The 23114-nt window shown below is 36.9% G+C and overlaps 3 protein-coding genes across 3 annotated transcripts in view; 1 reads left to right on the top strand and 2 right to left on the bottom strand.

The window, feature by feature from the left end:
* The window catches only part of LOC111609883 (formin-like protein 13), a 44120-nt gene extending 40153 nt beyond the window's left edge, over positions 1 to 3967 (bottom strand). Inside the window, exons 1-5 of the mRNA XM_023340892.1 lie at positions 3762 to 3967; positions 3027 to 3134; positions 2159 to 2245; positions 1311 to 1484; positions 1085 to 1242 (exon numbers count right to left, since the gene is read on the bottom strand). Coding sequence (XP_023196660.1) covers positions 1085 to 1242; positions 1311 to 1484; positions 2159 to 2245; positions 3027 to 3134; positions 3762 to 3908 — 674 coding nt within the window. The 5' untranslated portion in view covers positions 3909 to 3967. The remainder of the gene's footprint in view (positions 1 to 1084; positions 1243 to 1310; positions 1485 to 2158; positions 2246 to 3026; positions 3135 to 3761) is intronic.
* Positions 3968 to 7966: 3999 nt separating this feature from the next.
* On the top strand, positions 7967 to 13782 carry LOC102228192 (tumor necrosis factor receptor superfamily member 5-like). Its single transcript, XM_023353388.1, has 9 exons — positions 7967 to 8106; positions 8631 to 8712; positions 9850 to 9972; positions 10054 to 10197; positions 10301 to 10394; positions 11334 to 11392; positions 12019 to 12111; positions 12194 to 12225; positions 13238 to 13782. The coding sequence occupies exons 1-9, from the start codon at positions 8068 to 8070 to the stop codon at positions 13514 to 13516; spliced, it is 945 nt and encodes a 314-aa protein (XP_023209156.1). The 5' UTR covers positions 7967 to 8067; the 3' UTR covers positions 13517 to 13782.
* A 2215-nt stretch (positions 13783 to 15997) lies between these two features.
* Positions 15998 to 18253, bottom strand: LOC102227933 (iroquois-class homeodomain protein irx-1-A-like). Its single transcript, XM_005798981.2, has 2 exons — positions 17980 to 18253; positions 15998 to 16919 (listed from the first exon to the last, which is right to left on the bottom strand). The coding sequence occupies exons 1-2, from the start codon at positions 18211 to 18213 to the stop codon at positions 16182 to 16184; spliced, it is 972 nt and encodes a 323-aa protein (XP_005799038.1). The 5' UTR covers positions 18214 to 18253; the 3' UTR covers positions 15998 to 16181.
* Positions 18254 to 23114: the final 4861 nt, after the last annotated feature.

Below are 23114 nucleotides of genomic sequence, written 5' to 3'. Positions count from 1 at the left end.
TGCTGCACTGTTTGTGTAGATGACCCACATTGACATCTTCATTGTTTTAAACTATAGTTGTGAGTTTTGAGTCATATATTCATCTATGATCTATAAGCTTCAAATTTACTGCAACATGTAATGACTGCCAACCTGATTTCTTTTACTTAAACTTTGACATAACCCTGTCTTGGCCCTAAAGATGTTTTTAAAATAATCTATCATTGAATAACTTTGGTTTTGGTTATATGAATGAAATAAAATTCGTCCTTGTGTATTTTAGAGTTTTTTCCAAGTCAAAAATAGCACTTTTAAGTAATTTAGAGCTGCCTGTGTTGTCTTAACCTTTTCTATTTTGGTTATTGTCTCCTTTAAAAAGAGGCATTTTGTGTATACATATGTTCCCCTCAGCTCTGACTAATTAGCAGATGATGCACAGCTCTATACAACAATGTCACCAGGTGACTATGAACCCATTCAAGCATTGAGTAGATGCATAGAACAAAACAATGCATGAATATGCATCATATTTTAATGATAAACTTTAAAAAGCATGTATTTGTACTCAATGCAGGCAAGACTCAGAATGAAGAGACCCACAAGGATTTCACTAATGTCTCCTCAGTGATCAGTTTTATTGTATTTTTTAAAAAAATAGTAAGCAACACAATTACAAAGCAGAAAAAATTAAAGGCAGACTCAATAATGGGAATTTCTGCAACCAGTTGTTTCAGTTTGGTCTAAAAAAAACCCAGACTGATAGAAATAGACAACATTAAAAAGCTGGAGGATGCAGCTCTCGAGGACTGAAGTTGGGTAATTCTGCTTTATCGTGTCATAACTAGAAGAACAACTGCAGACTGTTGAGCAGACTAGAGATCTTTTATATCATTGTGGCATTATTCATGTAAATAGTATAAGACTAAAAAGAGAAAGTAGCCAAGAGAGAAAACAGATAAGATTCAGTTAGAGTAACTGTATCAGGGCCTGCAGGACTTAGAGTCTGTGGTCAAGATTTCTTAAATTTCTCTCTTATGATATTTACATTTTTATTAAATTTTGTTCTTTAAACTGTAAAGTTGAAATAAGAAGGATGCATTCGTACTTCACCCATTTGAATGATGCTAGTCCTCCTCTGTGCAGCAACAATACACCTTCTTTAAGGCTCTGTGATGCTTGAGGCTCCTGCTGCGATTCAGAGTTCTCACTTTCAGAATCGCTGTATATGTTTCCATGAATGATCTGATTCACAAGCTGCATCATCTACATGACAAAAGAACGCTGTAAGCATGACAAGTCTCAACGCATATGATGATTTTCCACAGCTTTACCTTGTGTTTGTCCTCCAGCGATGTAGCCTCCAGTTCATAGTCATGGTGTTCTTTAAAAGAAATGGAGAACCTGGAACCAACCCCATCATCACAGCTCTTGACAATGGAGAAAGGGAGCTGGCGTTTGACAATGCCTCTCTCTATGCTGCACAGCAGTTTGGTCTTGAAATCAATCTAGGTGCACACAAAGTTGGAAGTTGGTGGATATGAGACTGGAAAAACGTCTCATGGAAAAAACAGAGACAAAGATTTAAAGAGGAGCAGCAAAATCAAATGAAGTGGATAATCAGTGCTTGCCAGTGGCTGACTGTAGATCCAGGACAAGTTATTGTGAAATATTGTGTCTGCCGGCCAGAAATTGAGTTGTTAGCATGTAGTGATACAGCAACAGTCTGCAGTCAGAGGCCTCTTCAGATTTGCTGCACCGCTGACTGCTACTGGAGGTCCCCTTGCCCACATCATCACCATCCTAACAATTATTTGAAGATACTTAGATGATATGAGTTATGCCAGTATTTAATTTTCCTTCGGGATAAATAAAGTATTTTTGAATTAAAATTTTAATTAACAAAACCAACTGGGATAGGGGTCAGTGATAAATTCACCTTGCTCAATTTGGATTTTTATTTGTAAAACATTTTTGAAAGGTCATGTCGGGTTAGTCTATGATTTAAAAATATGCATCTGCACTCCGGTTTGTGTTTGTAAAATGACAAAGTGTGATAAAGTTCAAGAGATAGAAAACCTTTGCAATTGCTTTATCCTAAACTTGCAAACCATGTGGCCCCTCGGGGTGTTAGTGGCCCTGCTGTCCTTCAGCAAGTAGACAAGCAGCTGTTCAAACTCACCTGTAGAACCCGCTTCTGCCACCTGTAGCGGCCATGTTTATGAACGCTGAAGTTGTACTGTTGTGTTGTACTTTTCTCAGGCTGTTCCTGTAACAGTAATTATAGATCAAAGAGGAAGTCACTTTTAAAAACAACATTTCAAATAATAGCATAAACTATTAATTGTTTCCTCAAAGGACACACATAGCACTCCTTAATCCAAATGCAAAAATAAGTTTAGCTACAGGAAACTGGCCAGAAAAAGACCTGCTTTCAAACTGACTCAGCAGGCTGAGCAACATACTAGCAAAGACAATTTGCTAGTATGTTGCTTCTAGCTTGTTTATTTCAAGCTAGAAGCTTGAAATAAACAAAAGCAAGTTTTCTTCAGCTTGGACTTTGTAACTGAGACATTCAGAAGGTAACTTTTGATGCTCTTTTGCCTGAGATAACTGGAGTGAGTACTGTGACTGAATGCTAATCATGAAAATCTAAAACCTTTGCCTAAAAGTAAAGCTAAGAATAAACCTGCAGGTAATTTTGGCAACCTGAGCACAATCAGGACGAATGTAACCCAGGCACATATTTTAATCTTGCAAACAATGCAGTAGCTGCTTTTTATGAACATGTCTAGCTGCGGTAGAACAATAAAACTTGCACTTTTTCCTCTTTATGTAATTGCTTCTCATGCTCAGTTTCTTTTCAGTGCTTTGTTTGTTCTCTAACCACTTCTTTTGGTGTCATTATAATCTGCGTTTCTCCAGCATATTAAGACCTAACCTGAAATATGATTCATCCTTGAAGGAAGGAAGAGACACGTGAAATTTATTGTTACTGCACTATAATCACAACCATCTGCTTTCTGTTTGTAATCGGACTGGACACCCACCTGGCGAAGATGCTCTCTTTCCTTTCTTGCCTGGTTCAGAGCATCCTCAATGGATATCTCTCCATTTTTTACCCTGTTCATGATGCTGAGCTGCATTTCATTGCTCAGCTGAAATAAATACACAGAGATTAGAGGTTTGACTAAAAACCCAAGATATGGATATTTATGCGGATGGCATATGAGCAAAATTTGGCAATTTCCTCATTATTTTGAGACTTTCATGACTAATTCCAATTTTTATGTAAACAAAAGTTTGCAAAAACTGTTCTTACAGAAGCTCATTGTGACTGATGGGAGCACACAAACTTGCACTTTTCATATTTGGTCACGTTTGAGACACCACTCAGTGGAAAATCATCACAGTGCAACATGAATAACCAGACAAATAACATGGTTTACCAGGAATTGTCCCCAAAAATGTCCTCATGTGACACATTTCTTAGTAAATAAACTGTCTTATTGTGGGAAAGTACTAATCTTAGGGAACTCTGGTTGAATTGAGGAAGTGAGAAATGCTTGAAAGAGTCCCATAAACTCAACCAAAGCTCTCTGTGCTGATGTGACGTGAATGAAAGTGAGAGGGCTGCCTTCTGTGGAACAAAGATAAAGTTAGGCTGTCGGTACATACTAGCAGAAGAACAGATACAGATGTCAATAGCATGGCAAATGACCTGGTAGTTACTGTAAGTAGCGCTGTAGTCATTCCAGCCTTCCACTGTAGACTATGAGTCTTACCTGGGGCAAGTCCCCGATGGATCTGTCCGGTCTGGACACATAGTCTTTCTTCTTTGTTCCTAAACCAGGCATAACAAACAAATATCCATGCAACAGATCACGGTGCTGCTTCACAGACGCAGTGCTTGGCTTTGTTTTGATTGTCATACAATAACCCGACAGACATCTGTTTCATAGGCGAGAGGGAAACTGCACTGATTTGTGACTCTCTTGTTGCGACCGCCCTATTTCAGCTCAGGTTAAAAAAAAAATTTGTTGCTCTTAAAAGGCTTTGCCTGGTCAGCCACACCTACAGAGCAGAGGCTTGCTGTAGATAGCTGCAAAGATTTCAGCTGACATGTCTTCACTTGCATGACAATGTCTTTATATTCTCATTGAGCCTTTTTGTACAAAGTTGGGAGTCAGGATATTACTTTAGATTAGACTTCATAGCTTAAAAAAAGATTATAGTAGAAATTAACTTTATTTATTCCAAAGGGAATAATCATATAACCCAAGTATCCAATAGGAAGGATATCCAATAGCAGTTAGTTTTGCAACAAATCTGAAGAAGCCTCTTACTGAAGACTGTTGCTATATTCATCCTAACAGCTTAATTTCTGGCCAGCAGAGACAATATTCCACAGTGACATGGAATACTATGATATTGGTTGACACCATCAGTTGTTGACAAGCACTGCTAATCCACTTTATTTGCTTCTGCTGCTCCTCTTTAAATCTAAGAATAAATGTAAATCTTAAATCTAAATAAGCCTCATTTTGAACTCCTCTGGGATTTGGGGTCATAGTTTAGGCACAATTTAAGATTTTGAGTTGATATTCCACTACTCCCATTTATAAACAACTGTCCAAAAGTAAAAAAAAAAAAGAATGAGCTAAAATCCTTAGAGCTGCACAAAATCAAAAACCAGAGGGAATAATTGTCCAAAAAAGCAATGCCTTAAACCAAAAAAATATAAACAAAAGTGTAGAAAAAGAACAACTTAGAACTAACTTCATAGAGCTTCTCAAGATGTTGCAATGTATGAAATATGTAAAGCAATACTCTACAGCTTTAGGGAGAATCAATTCTGACTTTAAATGTATAACTTTTTACTTGAATGTTTGTAGAATGAAACTTGTTTTAAAATATTGCACCTGCACAATTCAGATAAAAGTACTAATACGCCTCAGACTTTTCATTTCCAACTTTTTGCTGTCATTTTGCAACTACAAACTTCAATGTTATTCATTTGAATTTCATATGGTTAACCCATTAAGTAGCACATAATTTTGAAGCTGAATGATCAAAAATCATTTCACTAACAAATCTCTGAACACTGGTGAGCTTTTGTATTCCGCTGGGGCAAGTCGCAATGGATCTGTCCATCAACTGTTCTACTCCGCAATACCCTTAAAATAAAATACTACCTCGTTACCCTATTAATAAGAAGGTATTTTCTATTTATTTCCATTTCTTTCTATTGATTCTATATTTTTTCTCACTCTGTATGATTGATCAGTGTGTATTACGTTGTACTGAAACAGCTTTTGATTTGAAATTCCACAATGCAACACATTACAGAGATTGTGTGGATAATTTTTTATATAATAACAAAGCACCAGCCCCGGTTTTAAGCTTAAAGGTTCCTGATGTTGTTAAGCAACACCTCAGTATGCTGCTGCCACCAATTAAGCCTGCAGCAGTGGAAACTTGAAGCAGAAGGTGAGCCAATCAGAGGTGCCTCACAGAGTCTCTCCGCCTCTGAAGTTATTTATTAAATCAACCTACTTAGCAAGTGGGTTGGTTAACAGTAAGTGATTTGTTTCCACAGCAAAATATGTGATAGTCAAAACAGAGAAAGATTGCTTGTTTGCCGCTAATTTAATGTTTTTATTGCATAACTTTAAATCAACTGTGGAAAAAATATTAGCAATTGTTACAAAGCTATAGAAAAAAAACTACCTATTGTAGCTTGAGCAGACTTAAATCAAACGGCATCGGCTAGAAGACAAGCAAAAATATGACACTAATGAGAAAGGAATAAACAGAGAAAGAAGGAAACAAGGAAATAAGGAGCTGAAGGAGTTGATTTCGTTTTAAGGGTTAACCTAGTTATAAACAAGCCTAGATTAACTTCCAGGCCTAAGATGATGTAACATCAAGCTGTAGGGAGAAACATATACTAATGCAATATGTGGACAATGTGCGTTCATCTTTCTTTTTTTTATTTAAGGGTTCGTGTTAGAAAAGCATACTTTATCCTGGAAATAAAATACCTTTTGCTTTGAATTTTCAACACTGGTGGCCTCAAATAACTCAAGTTCTTATTGTAAACTATTCCTGAGGTTTGTGAGGCACCAGTCGAATTGTTGAGTATTCACTACAACATTTTCTTTTTCAATATTTCTATACTCTATTGTTTTTGTGTTTTTGGAAATATTTTTCATTTATTTCAGTCTTTACAAACACAAAACTCCAATATGTGTCTTTGAAACATTTCTTTGGCTGTTCACTGAGTTTGAAGGACAGAAATGTTTCTTCCTCACTGTGTTTTTCAAATTTTCAAATTATTTTATGTATTGTTTTCACTAGTAAATCAGTAGATTGCATGTGATCAGAATCTCCTGAAATATGTGAAGTTTTTTGTTCTAGTGGCTTCTTTTCACAGGATTACAGACAGCAAATAAAATAACACATAACACATAAATAAAACTATGAAAATCCTAAAAAAACTATGATGATAATGCTTATAGTATTAGACACATATACTTTATCTATATGGTATATAGATAAAGTATGCTCTTTGCAGTAAAAGCTAAGTATAGTAAAACTGTTCCTAAAACTAAAATTTTTCCCCAAAAAGTTACTCCAGTAAATGTAATTGAGTGACAGTTACTCCGCACCTCTGCACATTACTGTATTTAGTAAAATCAAGGAATACAAGACACTGAATATGATGGTTTGCATTTTTGCTGCTTATGCTCTTTGCAGTTTTAATTTGTTCACAACTTAAAAGCAAAGTAGAAACTTATTTACAATAAGAAACACCTTTTGGGTAAAAGCTGAGGTTCTCCTCAGAGGCACTTTTCAAGTTGGGAGACATTTTCAAAAAATAATAATAACAAAATACAGAAATGCAGGAAGAAGGAAACAAACAATTTAAAAAAAAAGAAACAAAGAAAGAAGGGGATTTTATCTCCTCACTTACTGTAATTTAAAAAAAACAACAACATTGTAATGCTTCCTAAAAAGTACACATCTGGTTGTGTTGCTATTCCTCACATGATTTTTGAACAATTACTAATTCTAACATACAGCCAGAGTAAGACAATAACCAGGAATTTCCATACCCTGAAACAATGTTTCCTCCCAATACATTATGTAATACTACAAGAAAAATAAGGTAAACTCAGACTCTCAGCCAAGCTGGTAAAATGGCTTGGTAAAATGATCAGAGTTTTTAGGGAAGTGTATTTAGAGCAACTGAGGGGGAATCCTCCACAGCAGTTAGAGATGGGAAATCCCCCTGATAAAAAGTTTTTGGGGAATCCCTTTGTTCTTACAATCAATACAGATTGTTTGAGGACACAAAAACAAACTCATGCTGTATTTCCTGGGAACTGATGGCATGCGGATAGAAGCACTATTACTTTCCTTATTGTTATCCATAAATTCAGTTTAAAAAACAACCAAAATTCTTTTTAATTTAACTGCAGGTGATTTAGCATTTCTCTAATGCATTTCATAATATTTAGAATACAATACTCTATGACATTTAGAATGTTCACCTGGAAATGTATTTGCTGAAGTCAAATTACACAGAGGGAACAAATATGAGGAAGGAGGAACGCGTTATGACATGTTGCATGTTGTGTAACAGAGTGAAGCAGCTGAAACTGAACAAAATCTACTAAAATATGAGCATCAATATTTTAAAGATTAACTAGAATAATCCAAGTCATTTTATAAGGCAGTTGATAGGTGAATATTATTTATTTTTATCCTTATATTTGCAAAAAAAAAACCAACAACAATTTAGATACTGAAGGGGGGGATTGCATTCCAGAACGATCCCAAAACTGAACCAAAAATGTTTTGGTTGAGAAAATACTGAGGAGGATGAACTGGGATGGGAAGGGGGAAACCACGTCATACTTGTTGCTTTTACAGGAAACGGTCAAGAATTAAAAAATCACGTGGAAAACCAGTTTCAGCTCCTCCCCTTTTGTAGTAGCTACACACCATGAGCTTATAGGCAGTTTAGAGCTGCACAGCTTGGCTGAAGGAGCGACAGTGCGAGAGACTTCGTCTGTTTTTGTCATCATGTTTGGATCCCAGCTGCTGCTTCTGAGCGTCCTTATGGTGAGTAATAATAATAATAATAATAATAAATAGGCTCATTTATGCATTGCGTAGTTGAAAAAGCGGAAGGTTATGAACCGAAGACAGCTCGAAAAACATTGTTTTTCCCGACTTTATTTCGGATCTAGTTTTAAATGATGTTTATAAATCATTATCTAACTTGAACGCCAATGCATCATTTTAATGTTGGTAATTTAGGCTCATTTGTGTCCATTCACGTTGTAAGCGCTCCTTGTAGGAGGAGGGGCAGGGCGGAGGGGTCTTGTAGTTTCACTTTCGACACTGTGAGTGAAACCTAACACGTAAAATAACGTTATGAGCAGCAAGAAAAACAAGAGAAAAACCCTGCAGCTGCTGCCCCTGGAGCGTTGAATAGGTTGAATTTTTGGGACTTTCCAGCCCGACCCTAGCAGTGCGGACTGAGGAAGTGAAGCTACAGTCAATTACCCACAGAAACTGCGCCAGAGTCGAGTCACATGATGACGCGAGTTTAATAATTACGGAATGTATTTTCTGCTTTGCAGGGCATGAGCGCCGCTCAGGGCTTATGCGACCCAACCACCCAGTATGAGGTTAAAGGCCAGTGCTGCTTGAAGTGTTCACCAGGTATGTAACCAGTCTGGAAACGTCGTTTCGTCTCGCCTTGTTGCTCTATAGGTTGGAGTTCATATATGATATTAATATTGTAGATGTGAAGAGGCTCTGTTGACATGATGACATGACACAATGACGCCATTACACCAGCTGCAGATCCCCTCACTTTTGCTTTCATTTAATTTTTCCTCTATCCTTCTCTTTCACTTTCCCAGCCTTTGGGAATTTCCACATCCTCCCTGTGGGGTTTGGTTCTGAATGTTTCAGACTCTTCCTTAAAGATGTCTGAAAGAGACAGTATTTTTTTTTTCTCCTGCATGGTAGGCGTAGTCCAGTGTGCGGTCCCAAAGTTCTCCTATGCCACAATAGCCTTTAGAGAAAATACAAAAAAAAGTCCATCCATTACTCCACCCATCCATCTGGTTCACATGTCCTGTGGATGGCTTTGACTGCCATTTTTAGTATGGCAGTCAAAGCCATACTAAAAACATATTAAAAACCACATCGAACATTCTTTCTTTGTCCTTGTTGAAGTAATTAAAACAAAGATGGAAAACTCCAACCATAAAAGATCAGTATCCTACATTTTTGTTAAATGCATCCTGTTGACAAAGTTGAATTTTCTCTTCAGTCTGTCATCAGGGACCATATTAATGACCCATTTATTTTAAATTGGGTGGGTTCACACAGGCAAAGCTTAGAATCATGCATGACTCTCCCATATGGCCGGAAAACCCTTGGTAAATATTAAGAAATATTATAGCTGTGGTAGACTTGACGCCTGGTGTATAAAAACTGAGAATTGTGAACTGACCCAAGAGTGTGAATTGTTCCCACTTGTTGTACTTCGGAGTTGTGTTCATTAGCACTATTTACTCCTCATGCAGCATGTTAGCAATGATGGAGTTGCACTAAATCCAGCCAATACCAAATGTATCTCAATAATAGCAGATGTGGGAAAGTTATGCTAACATAGTCAGAATAATGCACTGGAAAAGCAAGGATTGCTAGAAAATAAGTTGCAGAGGATATGTTGGGAGTTGTCACTATTGGGTAGGAACAGGTTATGCTAATCCTCCCTGTCAGAATAAGTTGATTTTTCATGCGTGATTAAGGAACTAAATCACTGTACCATAACTTGTTTTGCAGGAACAAAAATGGCAAATAACGACAACTGTGAAAGGCCAGAATGTGAGCCATGTGGCCCGGATGAATATCAGGAGACATACACCACTGAAAACAAGTGTGAGCCCCAGCCATATTGTGACCCAAGTAAGACCTTTACACATTTCACACACATTTGTATTTTCTTTCACTGCATGTCTTTTAAAAGTGTGACCCTTTTTCTTTCAGATAAAAACTTGTATACTGGAGTCCATGACAGTACGAAGAAAGCTGTCTGCCTATGTAAACAAGGGTTCCACTGCTCAAGTGAATACTGTGAGACCTGCAGCCCACACAAGCAGTGTGGGCCAGGAGAAGGAGTTGAGTCCAAAGGTGCGACAGAAATTTTTAAATTACGTAATTTTTTATAGAGCAATTAACAATTTTCTTTTTGTCTTGACACTATTTTTTTTAAATAATCACCCTTGACTTTCAGGGGATCAAACACATGATACAGTATGCCAACCATGTGTGGAGGGGACATTTTCCAATGAAACCTCCATGTCTGACCGCTGCATTGAACACACAAAGTAAGTGCTGATGCCCACAAATTGAGACAACAACACTTAGAATACTTTTCTAATTCAGTGAGGGCCACAAAGTTCATTTACTGGTTTCTTTGTTGTGAATTTTGACTGTGGCCTCTCTTTTCCACTCACTATTTTAGTTATTTAATCATTTAGTATCAACTTTGAGCTAATGTATCAAATATAAGTGGTTCCTTTTTTATTTTACTATAAAGTTGTGGAAGAATTTGAACCACTCATTTTATAAAACTGCCTTCCAATCACTCAACATTTCACAGAGCTCCCATCTGAAAATTGAAAGAGTATGACACAACCAGAAAGCAGAAACATTTGTTTAAAAGAATGCCATTTTGAATAATGCTTAATGATTACAGCAGGCATTGTATGGGACATAGACATTTGGAAATTGAATTATTTGGATTTCATGCAACACAGTATGCTGCTGCAAGGTCCTAAAGCAATATGCTGGGCTTCTTAAAAACTATTTAATGACATAATCTCAATTTCACTGCAATGTATTATGATGAAACACGCTCACTGTGAGACACAGTGGTAGTGGCAGCATAGTGCTGTTGGACTGCTATTATTTGGAAGGAATTGGGGAAAATAAAACAAGTATTTGGCTATCCTGGAAGAAAACGCATTAGAAGCTGCAAAGGCTTGAGTCTAGTGCATGAGGTTCACTCTCTAGCAAGAACAATTAACTTAAATATAAAGAGGAGGTAGTTGAAGTACAAAACTAAATCCAGTTTAAAATATAAAGCAATATTTTACTACTTTGTGTTAGTCTGATATATAAAATCCCATTAGCATACACTGAACTTCATGGTTCATGAGTTGTGACTGTGCATACAAAGAGTTAGGATTTCACAAATTGGCCAGATATTGATGTGACTCACATTATAAAGGTATTTAACCTTAACACTGTAAAACTCTTTTCAGATGTCCGCCAGATCACACTATTGACGTAGCTGGAACCAACCGATCTGACACCGTATGTGGTGAGTTTTGTGTGACTGAGAGGTTTCTCAACCTTACCTTACATTTATCTGTTTCCTCTGTGGTTAGAAATTTTATGGAGTTGCTCAGAATGAAACTTTCTCACTGACACAGACCTGTAAACCTGTTAGTAATGTGGTCCCGAGGTTGGGAGCAGCAGTGTGTTTTATTAGTGCATTGTTTAGATTACTTCTATGTGTGGAACAGACGAAAAGTTAAAAATACTTTTGCCTGTTCATCATTCAGGATTCAGGGATTTTTCTGTGGAACGTAACTCCAAATAAAAAAAAAAAAATCAAATTCTCCTTGGGAGGCTGAAATACTTTGATTTAATGTTTGTATTTGCAACGCAGCCGATCCAGGAGCACCTTTCATTTTTCTTTGCATTGATTGGCTTAATGGACAATAAATATTAAGGTATATTTTGTCATGTAGTTGCAAATTTCAGCTGCAGTCCTTAAACCCCTCGAATACAGGGTTCCACTGTATGTATGTTTTATGAAATGGAAAACAATTCTTTTAACTTCCAACATTAAAAATGTAAAGAAGTAAGATGACTGACATTGTTAGATACGACTTTATGTGTCAGTAACTAATTGTTTCTTTTTTCTGTCTGCTTCTCTTACAGTAAAGAAAAGCCGGGTCCATGTCATAGTTCTCACTGTGATGGGAATCTTTATGGTTGCATGTTGTGTATTTGGAGTGTTTCTGTATCGCCAACGTAAGCTTCACTCTGAAAGTTCACATTGTGTTGTTAATAGTGTTGATCAGCCATTTAAAATGTTTGTCTCTTTTCATTCTAGGTAAATTACATTTAGAGAAGGGGAAAAAATTGGTAAATATAAGTTTTATTTCAAATTGCTTGTTTGAATAAATATTTGTATATATTTAGGTGGTAGATGACTGCTTTGTTTGTTTATTAACAAAAAAATAATTGAATGTACTTTAAGTAATGGAAATATTATTTGTATTTTCTAAATATAATGATTATAAAATAGGCTGGGTACCACTAATACTCAACAATAACACATCCAGCATAAAATAAAAAGAGAAAATAACAAGTGACTTTCATAATATCAGAGGAGCATCATAAAGCAACGTTAGAGATGTTGTCAAGCATATGGAAGCTGTTGATAAATCAGCAAACTCCAAAATTACATACATAAAAAAGCTTAATGAAATAATGTTTTTTAATGCAGTAGCATAATCTCACACTGAAAAATCCCAAAAATGTGACTACATTTCCAGTTCCAGTGTTAAGTTCTTTATAAAATTCAGATTTGTTGGTCTTAAATAGGTGAACTTGCATTATTATTCCATTGACAATGTGTTACTTGAAAATGGTTTCGAAATAACAATATTACAGTTTATTGCAATAATTACTCGGACAATTTATTGTCCAGCAAAATTTGCTATTATTTAAAACTATCGGTGTATTTTTATTATTTTAGGGTTTTTTTTTTTTGCTTCAATGTAGAAAATTGTTTTACCTTTAGATACAAAAAAATGGATCTTTAAAATAAACCATATATAATTAAACCTGTACTTGTTTTTTGTCTTTAATTAGAAAACAATTAGGCATACAGCATTGGATTAGTTAAAGCATAAACCTGTGAATAACCTAGAATTTTTAACCAAAAAGAAAACAGAAACATCTTAATGCTATTAAAATTAAAATCAAGCTTTGATTCAAACTCAGACTCCCACCAGAGGTTTTAAATGCATAAAAGCAACAGTTTTGGCTCTAAGCAGATGTGGATTTAAAGGTTACTTATTCAGTAAATGATACAATGTACTATTTTTTTTTTTCAAAAACATCTATTTGATTTTCTTTTACCCTTTCACAGGAGTGTATTGAATGTATCGGACCGACGGCAACATGCGGGCCAACTGAAGAAGCCTCACTGTTTCCTGGACCACAGACTCCAGTGGAAAACGAAGACAGAAGCATCCCTTCTCAGGAAGATACAAGAAGCTTTTCTACAGTGTCCTTCGGTTCTGCTGGGGAGCACGGAAGAAGTGAGAACGGAAAAATCGTGTGTTCTGTGGAGGAGGAAGGAAAAACGGCCCGTCTCCCCCGTCAGGAATCACAAGTATCGAGTTCCTCTACCGTCGGCTTCAGTTAGTGATGTAACTGGGGAGAATTGGTTGTGTCATAATGGACTTTCTCGAACATAAAGCTGTATTTATTGACCCTAATGTGCCTGTAAATTTTGCTGGATCGATGTACAGGAGGTTGAATCATTTGTCGTTGTTGTATAATTGCATGTTGTACTTAGATGTTCTACTTGTTGCAATGAAACACATTAATGCTATTGTTCATGTTTTTGGTGTACTAAAGCACCGTGTTATTATAGTAAAAACTGCATTAAATTTTCTTCATGTTTTTAAAGGACGTGTGTACTTCACCCAAACTAAATACAACTAATTTCAGCAGACATATTTTACCTTAAAAATGTAGGGTTAACTAAGGAAACAGTTTGGCAACAATAATTTGTTCAGTTCAGCAAATTTGTTGGTATAATATAAATTTACCAAATTAACTATAGGTAGTAGTAATTAGACTGAGCTATTATGTGTTTTGAACTAACAAATAATACATCTATGCTAATCCTGCAAGTAACTATGTCCCATTATAGCTACTTGCAGGACTAGCATAGATGTATTGTTATTTTTTATGGATATTTGGTTGTCATGATAACATTATTAGCTGCAGTCCTAACAGGGAATGTTAAACCACCAGATAAACATACTAAAAAAAGACCATTAAACAAAAAATATGTTCATTACAATATAAAGAAATAAGACATTAATCAAATATAAAAGATGTTTTTTTTCTTTGCCCCTTCATTTTGTTTTTAAAGGGGCAAAGGCAGAATCCTGACCTAAATCTGAAGAGAAGGATTGGTGGAAGCTAAAGATTAGGGTAATGGCAAAGAGACCTTCCAACCAAAATAAATAATAATTTGATATGGACGCTTTAGGCCGATTGCTTTAGGTGAGGGGAGTTATTTCTCTTGTAGTTACCTCTTTAATCCTCAAAGTGGCGCAAGTGCGTTGCTGTTAGCTATTAGCAACGCACTTGCTGCAGCTTTATATGAAGCGCTACGGAAACACCAATCTGGCTTAACATTATGACCACTGATGTATGAATTGAATCAGATCATTTTAAGGTAATAGTATATTCTTTTTGTAAATTAACCCACGCTGCCACAACTGGTTCAGAAATGGTTTGATTATCATAAAAACTTTGAAATGTTGATTTTGTCTCCACATCCGTCAGATCTACGCCCAATCAAGAATCTCCTCCTGACACCTGGGTGTCATGTACCACAGCAGATCTCTCATAATCAAAGTCTCTGTCTTCTGTGGGAACTTCTGTTGCTTCAAGTTCAGATCTGAAGACTTTGATGATTCAACGTGAACGTATACTAAAATCGTGTGATCCCATTACAGTCCATAGGCTATTCTAAAATAATGTTTTTTGGAATTTAAATGTGATCTTTCGATTATCTTTAACCCTCTATGGCATGACTTTTTATTTTTGTGGGGAAGAAATATTTTCCTGCATTCTTTGGGAGCTTGGTGGTCCCTAATTACATGTCAATCATAAAATCGGACTCTGACACCTCCTGGAACCAGATTTGGGTTTGTTGCCTCAGGGTAACATTGGTCTAGAACACCAAGATTGTCTACACTGATTATGAGAAATGAAATACAAATCAAACAAAAACTATATTCATAAAAGAACTATTTTTTGGACAAAAATATGTCAAAAATCATGCCCCCCAAAAAATAAAATAAAGGAGCAATGTGAGGTACAGCTATGTGGTTTGTTGCCTGAGGGCAACGCCATGCCATAGAGGGTTAAAATGTCTCTTTAATAGAGTCATAAAACCATTTTAAAATCATTTTCTAGAACAACTGTAATGAATCCCTGTTGCTGATTGTGAAACTGTAGTTGTCCACAGCTACATTATGGTTCAGTCCATCAATTGCTTTAATATGTACTATATGTACCCAAAAGTTAAAAAAACGTAATATATATTTATAACTTAATTTTGACTTGAATACACAAATGGAAATGCATTCTGATTAAAACAGCACATACTGTATATGCACATCAGTCTAATACTGTTAAATAAGTTTAATCATGTTCAGTATCATCAATTGTGCAAAATATACTTAATCATTACATAATATGAGTGAAAATGCAAAAAGTATGAAAGGAAATATTCTGAAATAGTTTATAAAAGTGGCAAATGTACGGTTTAAGTGAGCCATCTTTTTTTAGTTGACTTTTTTTTCCAAACAATCTTATGATGAAGACATTCCCATAAATGCCTAAAATATAAATTATCATACAAAAAACAAAGAGAAATTAATATATTAATGATTTTCTGACTATTTATTCTTGTATCAGACTATAAAGGCATAATAAAATGGATATTGATGTCCCAGTGAAACAATTCTTTTATATTATGATTTTATTTATAAACTATTTTCTTTTACTTATCTTAAAGTTCTTGTCAGAACAAATGAAGACACCTTAATTTTAGAATAAGCCAAAGTTTATTTTAACAAAATACTTTTTTATGGTTAGACTAAGGAAATATAATTTACATCATCCAGGTGGAAAAATACATCTACATTTATTTACAGTGACAGAACATCCTTAGTCTTTGGTCTCCCAACAAATTCTTATACCGTAACAAACTTCAGAAATTCTGTGAGGTTTGAAGGTTCAAAGTGCAAAATGTTGTTTTTTTTTGTAACTGTCTTCTGATCAGCTCAGACTATTTCATGAGTGGTGTAGTAAGCTGGAACAAAGAGTCCGGTCCGTGAAGCCCAGTCCGCCCACAGCCTCCCAGCAGGGTGGTAAAAACCATCCACAGGTTTCTTTGAGACCTCCGAGGTAGCGGTTTCTGCCAAAGACCAAATTTTGGGTTTCTGACTGACAATGTTCTCTTTGCTTTCTGAAGTGGATGATGTGTGGTCAGAATCGCCGCTTCCAGCTTTCTTCTCTGCTCCAGCTTCCTGCACCTCCAAACGCTCCTCTGCAGCTGCAGAGCGCTCCGGCTCAGGCTCATCTGCGGCTTCCTGCCCGTCATGATGCTCTGCCTCATCATCTTGCTTCACCAAGTTGCACTTTTGCAGGGGACCTTCCTCCTCGTCACTCTCCCCCTCCTGCTCCTCATCCTCCTCATCCGATTTGCTTTTAGATGCCCAGCTGACCCTGTTCTCCTTCTTCAGGCGCCGCCTGGCGTTGGCGAACCAGGTGGAGACCTGCGTCAGACTCATCTTAGTGATGATGGCCAGCATGATTTTCTCGCCCTTGGTTGGGTACGGGTTCTTCAGGTGCTCGTTCAGCCAGGCCTTCAGCGCGCCGGTGCTCTCACGTGTCGCCACCTTGGCAACCCTGCCAAGATCCTCAGCAGCACCCGGACGGTAGGGAGGGTAGAGGACCCCTCCGCGGGCCAGGAGGGCATGATGATATGAAGAGGCGGCCTTCAAGTCAAAGCCACCGCTCTGGAAGACAGAAAGACGGAACATGAGAACAAGCTAAAGAACATGAAAGAGTCAGCCGAAAAGAGAAAGCAAGATTTATAATAGATTCTTCTCCTGTTGGCCTAGGCACCTTAAGACCACTTGACTTTAAACAAACCAGGTTTAAAAATACACCAAGTGTTCACATACTATTATAATTCCTCATAAATCAAATCTTAATGCTAATTTTTATCATTTTAGCTTCTTGTGTCTGAGCCAGGAAACAGATTTTGTGTGTAATTATTTTTACATAAATTGAGCAGATTATGAACTTTTCTGTTGTTACTTGTGAACAAAACATCAAACTTTTCCTCAACTGCTTTCCCACATCTGCTTGAATTGAACTGGGCTCCACAAAGCACCATGCGTTGAACAGAACCCCGTACCTCATGGCATTATTTTCATCATTTTCTTCAGAGCACCAAAAGAAAAAACATATATTAATAAACCGAACAGCTTCTTAACATCACACAATGAACACCTGAGTCTAATGACCAGATGACTCACTGTTTTATTTTCACATTATTTCATTGACCGGCAGCAAAAAGAGGATTTCGATGAAATCAACAATGGTAATTTGCTGGTCAGAAGGTTGTGTTTTAAATGGCAGTCATTTGATTAAATTATGTGTTTTGGTTGGAGTTTTGCAGCACCCCAACTTTTTAGAAAGTGATTTTTATACAATTTCATTACTAGAATCGTTCTAAAACAACGCTTACCATTTGATCATCTTTTTTTGCTGTTACTCCAGCCCCACTACTTAACATTACATGTCCTTATTATGGTGGTTTTGATGACTCTACATAATCCCAACTTTTTAAAAAACTGTGATTTTTGCATTATTTCTTCACCAGACCAGTTGGAAAAAGAACCGACTTTTTGCACTAATTGCTTCCCATATATTAAAGTGATTAGTTTGGCAACAGGTAAACGACTGTTTATTCAGAGCGCACGTATGGGTTGCGATTGGAACAAGTTTTCTTTGGGCATTTAAAGTAAAACAAGAAGTCTTATGAGAATATTTTATGAAAGTTGAGCTCACCATGTGCGCAATGTGCCTGTGGTGTGGATAAGGGACAAAGTTGTATCCCTGAAGTCCTGAGTATGTTATGGGAACTCCGGCTGCCATAGCTGCCAGATGCTGAGCCTGTTGTTGTTGTTGTTGCTGCTGCTGTACACCCGATGGACACCCCAGGACCGGGATCTGATATCCAGCCGGCATTACGAGGTTCCTCTCTAAGAAGAAGTTTCCAAATCCAGCTGGCGACGCGGGCATCTTTCCTGGTTCCCCAACTGTTCCTTAAAAAGTCTGTGTGGGACTCCAGCCTACCGGGTCTATTTATATACACAACCAGCTGCCGCTGTGTGTGTGCAAAGAGGAAAGAAGAGGAGGGGTGGAGGGCAGGTCCCACTGGTATTGACTGACAACTCCGTTCAAAAGACCCCCAGCTTTCACTGGCAGCAAATCCCATCAAAGCTCTCCGCTGTTCCTTTTAGCGCTTCTTATCGACAATTTCTGCAGGGAAGTCGCCCTTCCAATTTAAGTGCAACACTTTTTCACGAATGTGAAAACAGAAGACATTGCATAACTCACAAAATAATGCGTTAGTTAAAAAATAAAATATTTAACATCTCCAACTCCTGCCTCTAGGATGAGTTCACGCACAGAATCCCCACTATTTGCAGGTGATGTCTATTCTAAGTGCTTAATTCGCTTCCCAGACCGTTTGATGTTTTATGAGGATTTTAACACATCTCATGTCTCGCACTGATCGACGAACACTTAAGAAAAATGTCTCCAATTCGGTTAGCAACCTCCTGCCAGTCTCGGCTGTGACACTTTCGGCGCCCACGCATCCCTCCTTCTGGGATTTTGATTAAACAGCGCAAAGGCATCGCACTTGCGCAAAACAACAAATAAGACTGCGCTTTTAGCACAATGGAGAAGTATCACAAAAACGCACGTATTGCATTAAGAAAATGGTTTGCCAATATAACTTCCTCTGTGCGTAAAATCCATGTGCGAGCCACAACAGTCTGCTCATGGATGGCGCTTAGATTGTCCTAATTAAAACAAGGTTAGGGTGAACAGGTGTTGACTAATGTATATGATAATTGTGAAGCAGCAGATGCAAAGTGTGAGTGTGAGTCAGAGATAAGAAAACAGATTACTCGTCTTATTGTTTTTCCCCTTCAAAAGAAAACCCGAGCATTAAATCTTCAAAAAAAATCTTCTGCATTATTTTTGACCGGGAATATTTGTATTATATATATATATAGATATATACATATATCTATATATATACAGTGATGTTATCTCAATCAGTTAGCTTATAAACCAACAGTTTTATAGTCATAATTTTTTTTTAAATTCTGATTAAAAATGAATAGAGATTCTAATTTGACAACATAAACGGTTCAAATAGAAAATAGTTACAATTATCTATTTATTATCACCTTAATATTTTTTTTACTCATCAGGAACAGGCTTTAAATTAAGTAAATAAATGCATTTCTTTTTTGTTATCTTTAAGAGGATTTCTGTCTGTTGAGCTCCTAAACTTTGAGAACTTTAATGGATAGTGTGTCTATTTAAAGTGCAGTTCGTTTCTGAAGTCAGAAACCCTTGATGTTTCCTTTTTCATGTCTGCAGAAAAACTGTCACATTTCAAAGAAGCTGTGATTGCTTACTGTGCTTTGATGGTGCAACATTTCAGAGGCAAGGAGCCACCTTTTAACTTCATAACCTAAAAAGTCACCTGAGAAATAATTTCTTAATGTCTTGATTTCTTGTTAATTTCTTGTGTTTTGGCGCTGAAAGTTCTTTCCACTTAAAGGTGAAATATTTCTCTTCTGATTGTCCTCAAAGTCTGGATTCTGTCTGCTGATTTCCTGATTAACTGATGATGGTTGTGTAAAATTTCAACTGAATTAGATTGTTTTCAGCTATATCTGACTGCATTGGATTGTTTCCCATCCAATGCAGTCAGATGGATATCAATTTAATCAGTTTTTAATTTTTAAATTTTTTTATGTTCTTTGAAAAAACGTCTGCTGTAAAAAGCAAATACAAATGTTACACATGTTGGTTTTATTAAAAGAAAGTAAAGAAATTTGGCATAGTCATTTGAAAAAGACTGAAGCAGCTCAAAAAATACATATTTTTTCCAGAATATCATTAAACTTGATTTTGTATGACAGAAAAAAAGCATTTTCATAAAGTATTGAATGCATGCATTTTTGTAAATATGTCCAATACCTATCCCCTGCATTATTAGGTGTGCTTTATTTTAAACACTATGCTTCATTGGAGGACAAGTTTTGTATAAAGTGTCTTAAACTTTAATCTGAACAAAATTGTTCTGTGTTTAAATCTGTTTGGACATCATTTAGGGATTTTTTTTTATGTCTAGATTTTAGTGTTAAATAAAAGCCTCAAAAATGAAGTTAATTTATATTCGTGAAGAAAAAGTGAAGAAGGGACATAGCTGACTCAGCTAAAACTGACTCTGCTAAAACATTTCACAGATTTTTCATGCAAGAGTTTTGTTAAAATGGAAAAAGGGCATTTTGATCAAGCTCCGGCTCCTCATGATGACCCTTTCATATAGTTTTTTTTTTTGGCTTGGAGCTTCAGATTCTCACATTTGTTTTTCATTTCTCTGACATCTCACAGACCAAACAGGAAGGTAAGGCTGTGACGCAAGGAGGAAGAGCTGTTGTGGTAGCAACAGAAAAAAAGTGGTAAAGGTGAAGGGAGGGGAGGAATTTATTAGGGTGGGGTCCAGATAGCCCAAAGCAAATTTGTACAAGAGCAACAATGGGTTTGACCAGAGAGCAAAGAGAAAGAAGGCTTATGGCATTGCTAATCTTCATCTGCCAATCCAAACAGCTCAGGGCTGCAGCTTTTGTCCTTCTTGTAGAACTTCTTTCATTCTCTTCCTCTTTTGCCAGCTCTGCCACAATGCAGGTGTTGGTCCTGCTCCGACAGGTTTCGGCTGACCTGTTTGCTGTCGGGATGTTGGTCGTTTACAGGAGAGGAAAAAGTGGCCAAATGGAAGACGGCTGCCTTCAGTGACTGAAGAGATCCTACAAGATAGCAAAGATGACGAAATTAGTTTTATCTCTGTAAGCCGGCGCTCTGTGTTGAAACTGTGCTTTCCGTGTCTTTCTTTATCTGCAAATCCTCTGCAGATTCCATGTTCTGACCAACTGATCAACCAATCAAAGAGCTGTGCTTTTGGATAAAATGTAGGATGATAGTGCAAGCGATCTGGCAAACAGATAAGGACAATAGCTGTAGGTGTGAGCTCAGTTGAAGGCCATCCCCTACCTGCAGGCTGACGAAAGGAACTAAACATGCAATTAGAATAGGTGGGTGTGAATGAGACAACAAAAGCTGGCAGTGAATCCACACCGTCTTTGACACATTTCTCTTGTTAGTTTATTTTTGTGGGACTTGATGCTAAGTCAAAGCAACATGACAAGGCCTCGTGCACCTTAACTACAGGAAGGGACAGAGTTAAACAATTCTGACATAATTCAATTCAAACGTAGAGTTGTTGTATTTTATAGAGTTATTGCATTGAGTGCAATTTTGATAATTCAGTTTCAAAGATGACTTGATGATGAAACCAAATACTGAGTTCATATGTTGTAAAATATAGATTATTTTGAGCAGACTGATATTTCTGTATTTTAAAAACCCTTTTCTATTTGGTCTTCAGCAATTTTCTTATTTTCTATAAAAGCAAATGATGTTTTTTCATGCATAGCTATCATAAAAAACAGAAATAAACACAAGGAAATTATTATTGTCAGTGTGTTTAATCTATAACATATATAACATATTTAGAATTAATAACCAAAGTTGCTGATTTATTGAGCTGCATTGTGTAAAATCATAAAAGCCTGTAAAAAAAATAGTGTACATTTGGGGAGAATTTCTTCACTGAGAATCATCTGACTCAGTTATCTGTGATTACATGCTGCTCTCCATGCAGCTCCCTTGTTCCTGCCTAATAGGATTTTCCTGGGGTTACCGACACAAATGGGAGATGTAAGCAAAGTGTGAATGTTATCAAGCTCTCCCACCTCTTTACTATCTGACCCCCCTCTTTTCAGACCCCCTTCCACTCTTTATCCGTTGTCATTACTCTTATCAGGGCCACTCTATCATTCTTTGAAAATAGTAGAGGTCCCGAGATGTAAGTATGTCTTTGTTTAAGGCCGGCCAGCGGCCCGCCTCCCAGCTCCCTCCTGTGTGCAGGCTGATTGACGGCCCTCCGCTGGGTGAGTGACAGCCAGCGTTGGTTTGGACTGGAAGGGCCGCTGTGACAGCTGGTGCTGCTGCCTTTAGTGCGGGGCCCCGCCTGGTGGGGCCCCTACACAGGGTTCCACAGCTTGATTCCTGTAGCCCCGGTCAGTGCTGATACCCCTGATGTGTGATCAGCTTGTTAGCTCCCTGCTTTTCCAAGCAGTTGTAGGTTTTTGTTGCAAATATGCCCGGTCTGATTCCTCATAAGATGTCATTTAATTCCATTCAAAGCTACTATAATATCAGGGCAAGAATCTCTGGTAGCAGTCAGTCTTGCAACAAATCTGAAAACCCCTCTGACTGAAGACTGTCACGACATGCTGACAGCTCAGAGGAACATGTCCTGGACGATACAATTAGTTATTAGCAAACCATCTTAATACATTTTTGAAGACAAATAAATGCGATTTTCACATGCAAATAAATGACTAATCCAATAAAATCCAAATATTTAGATCAGGAGTCTACAACCTGCAGCTCTTAAGCCACCAGTCGCTTAAGAGCTTTTACTACTTAACTTAACTTTGGCAAAAAGTAAGAACCAACTAATGTTTTCAAATATAGATATTTAGATAAGTTAAGTAATTGAAACAATAACTGCAGATAAATAAAGAGCAGTAGAAGAGAGTAGCAAAGTAAGAGAAAGTGGTCAGTAAGTGCGGCAGAAGTCTAATTATTCAATTTCAATTTATTTATATAATGAAAAAACATAGAAAATGTCGTATCATAGCCCTTTATAGGATAGGAAAAAATCGTTTAATGTACAGAAATATGTATTCAATTCAGCTCAATTATATTGACTGATTTCATTCTATAAAAAAAAAACAGTCAGGTTTAGTTTACAGAGGCAGAGCAGGAAA

This window comes from Xiphophorus maculatus, chromosome 1 (assembly GCF_002775205.1).
Source record: "Xiphophorus maculatus strain JP 163 A chromosome 1, X_maculatus-5.0-male, whole genome shotgun sequence".
NCBI classification, from domain to species: domain Eukaryota; kingdom Metazoa; phylum Chordata; class Actinopteri; order Cyprinodontiformes; family Poeciliidae; genus Xiphophorus; species Xiphophorus maculatus.
The sequence above is the reverse complement of the archived record's forward strand: the minus strand, read 5'-3'. Positions and strand labels throughout refer to the sequence as shown.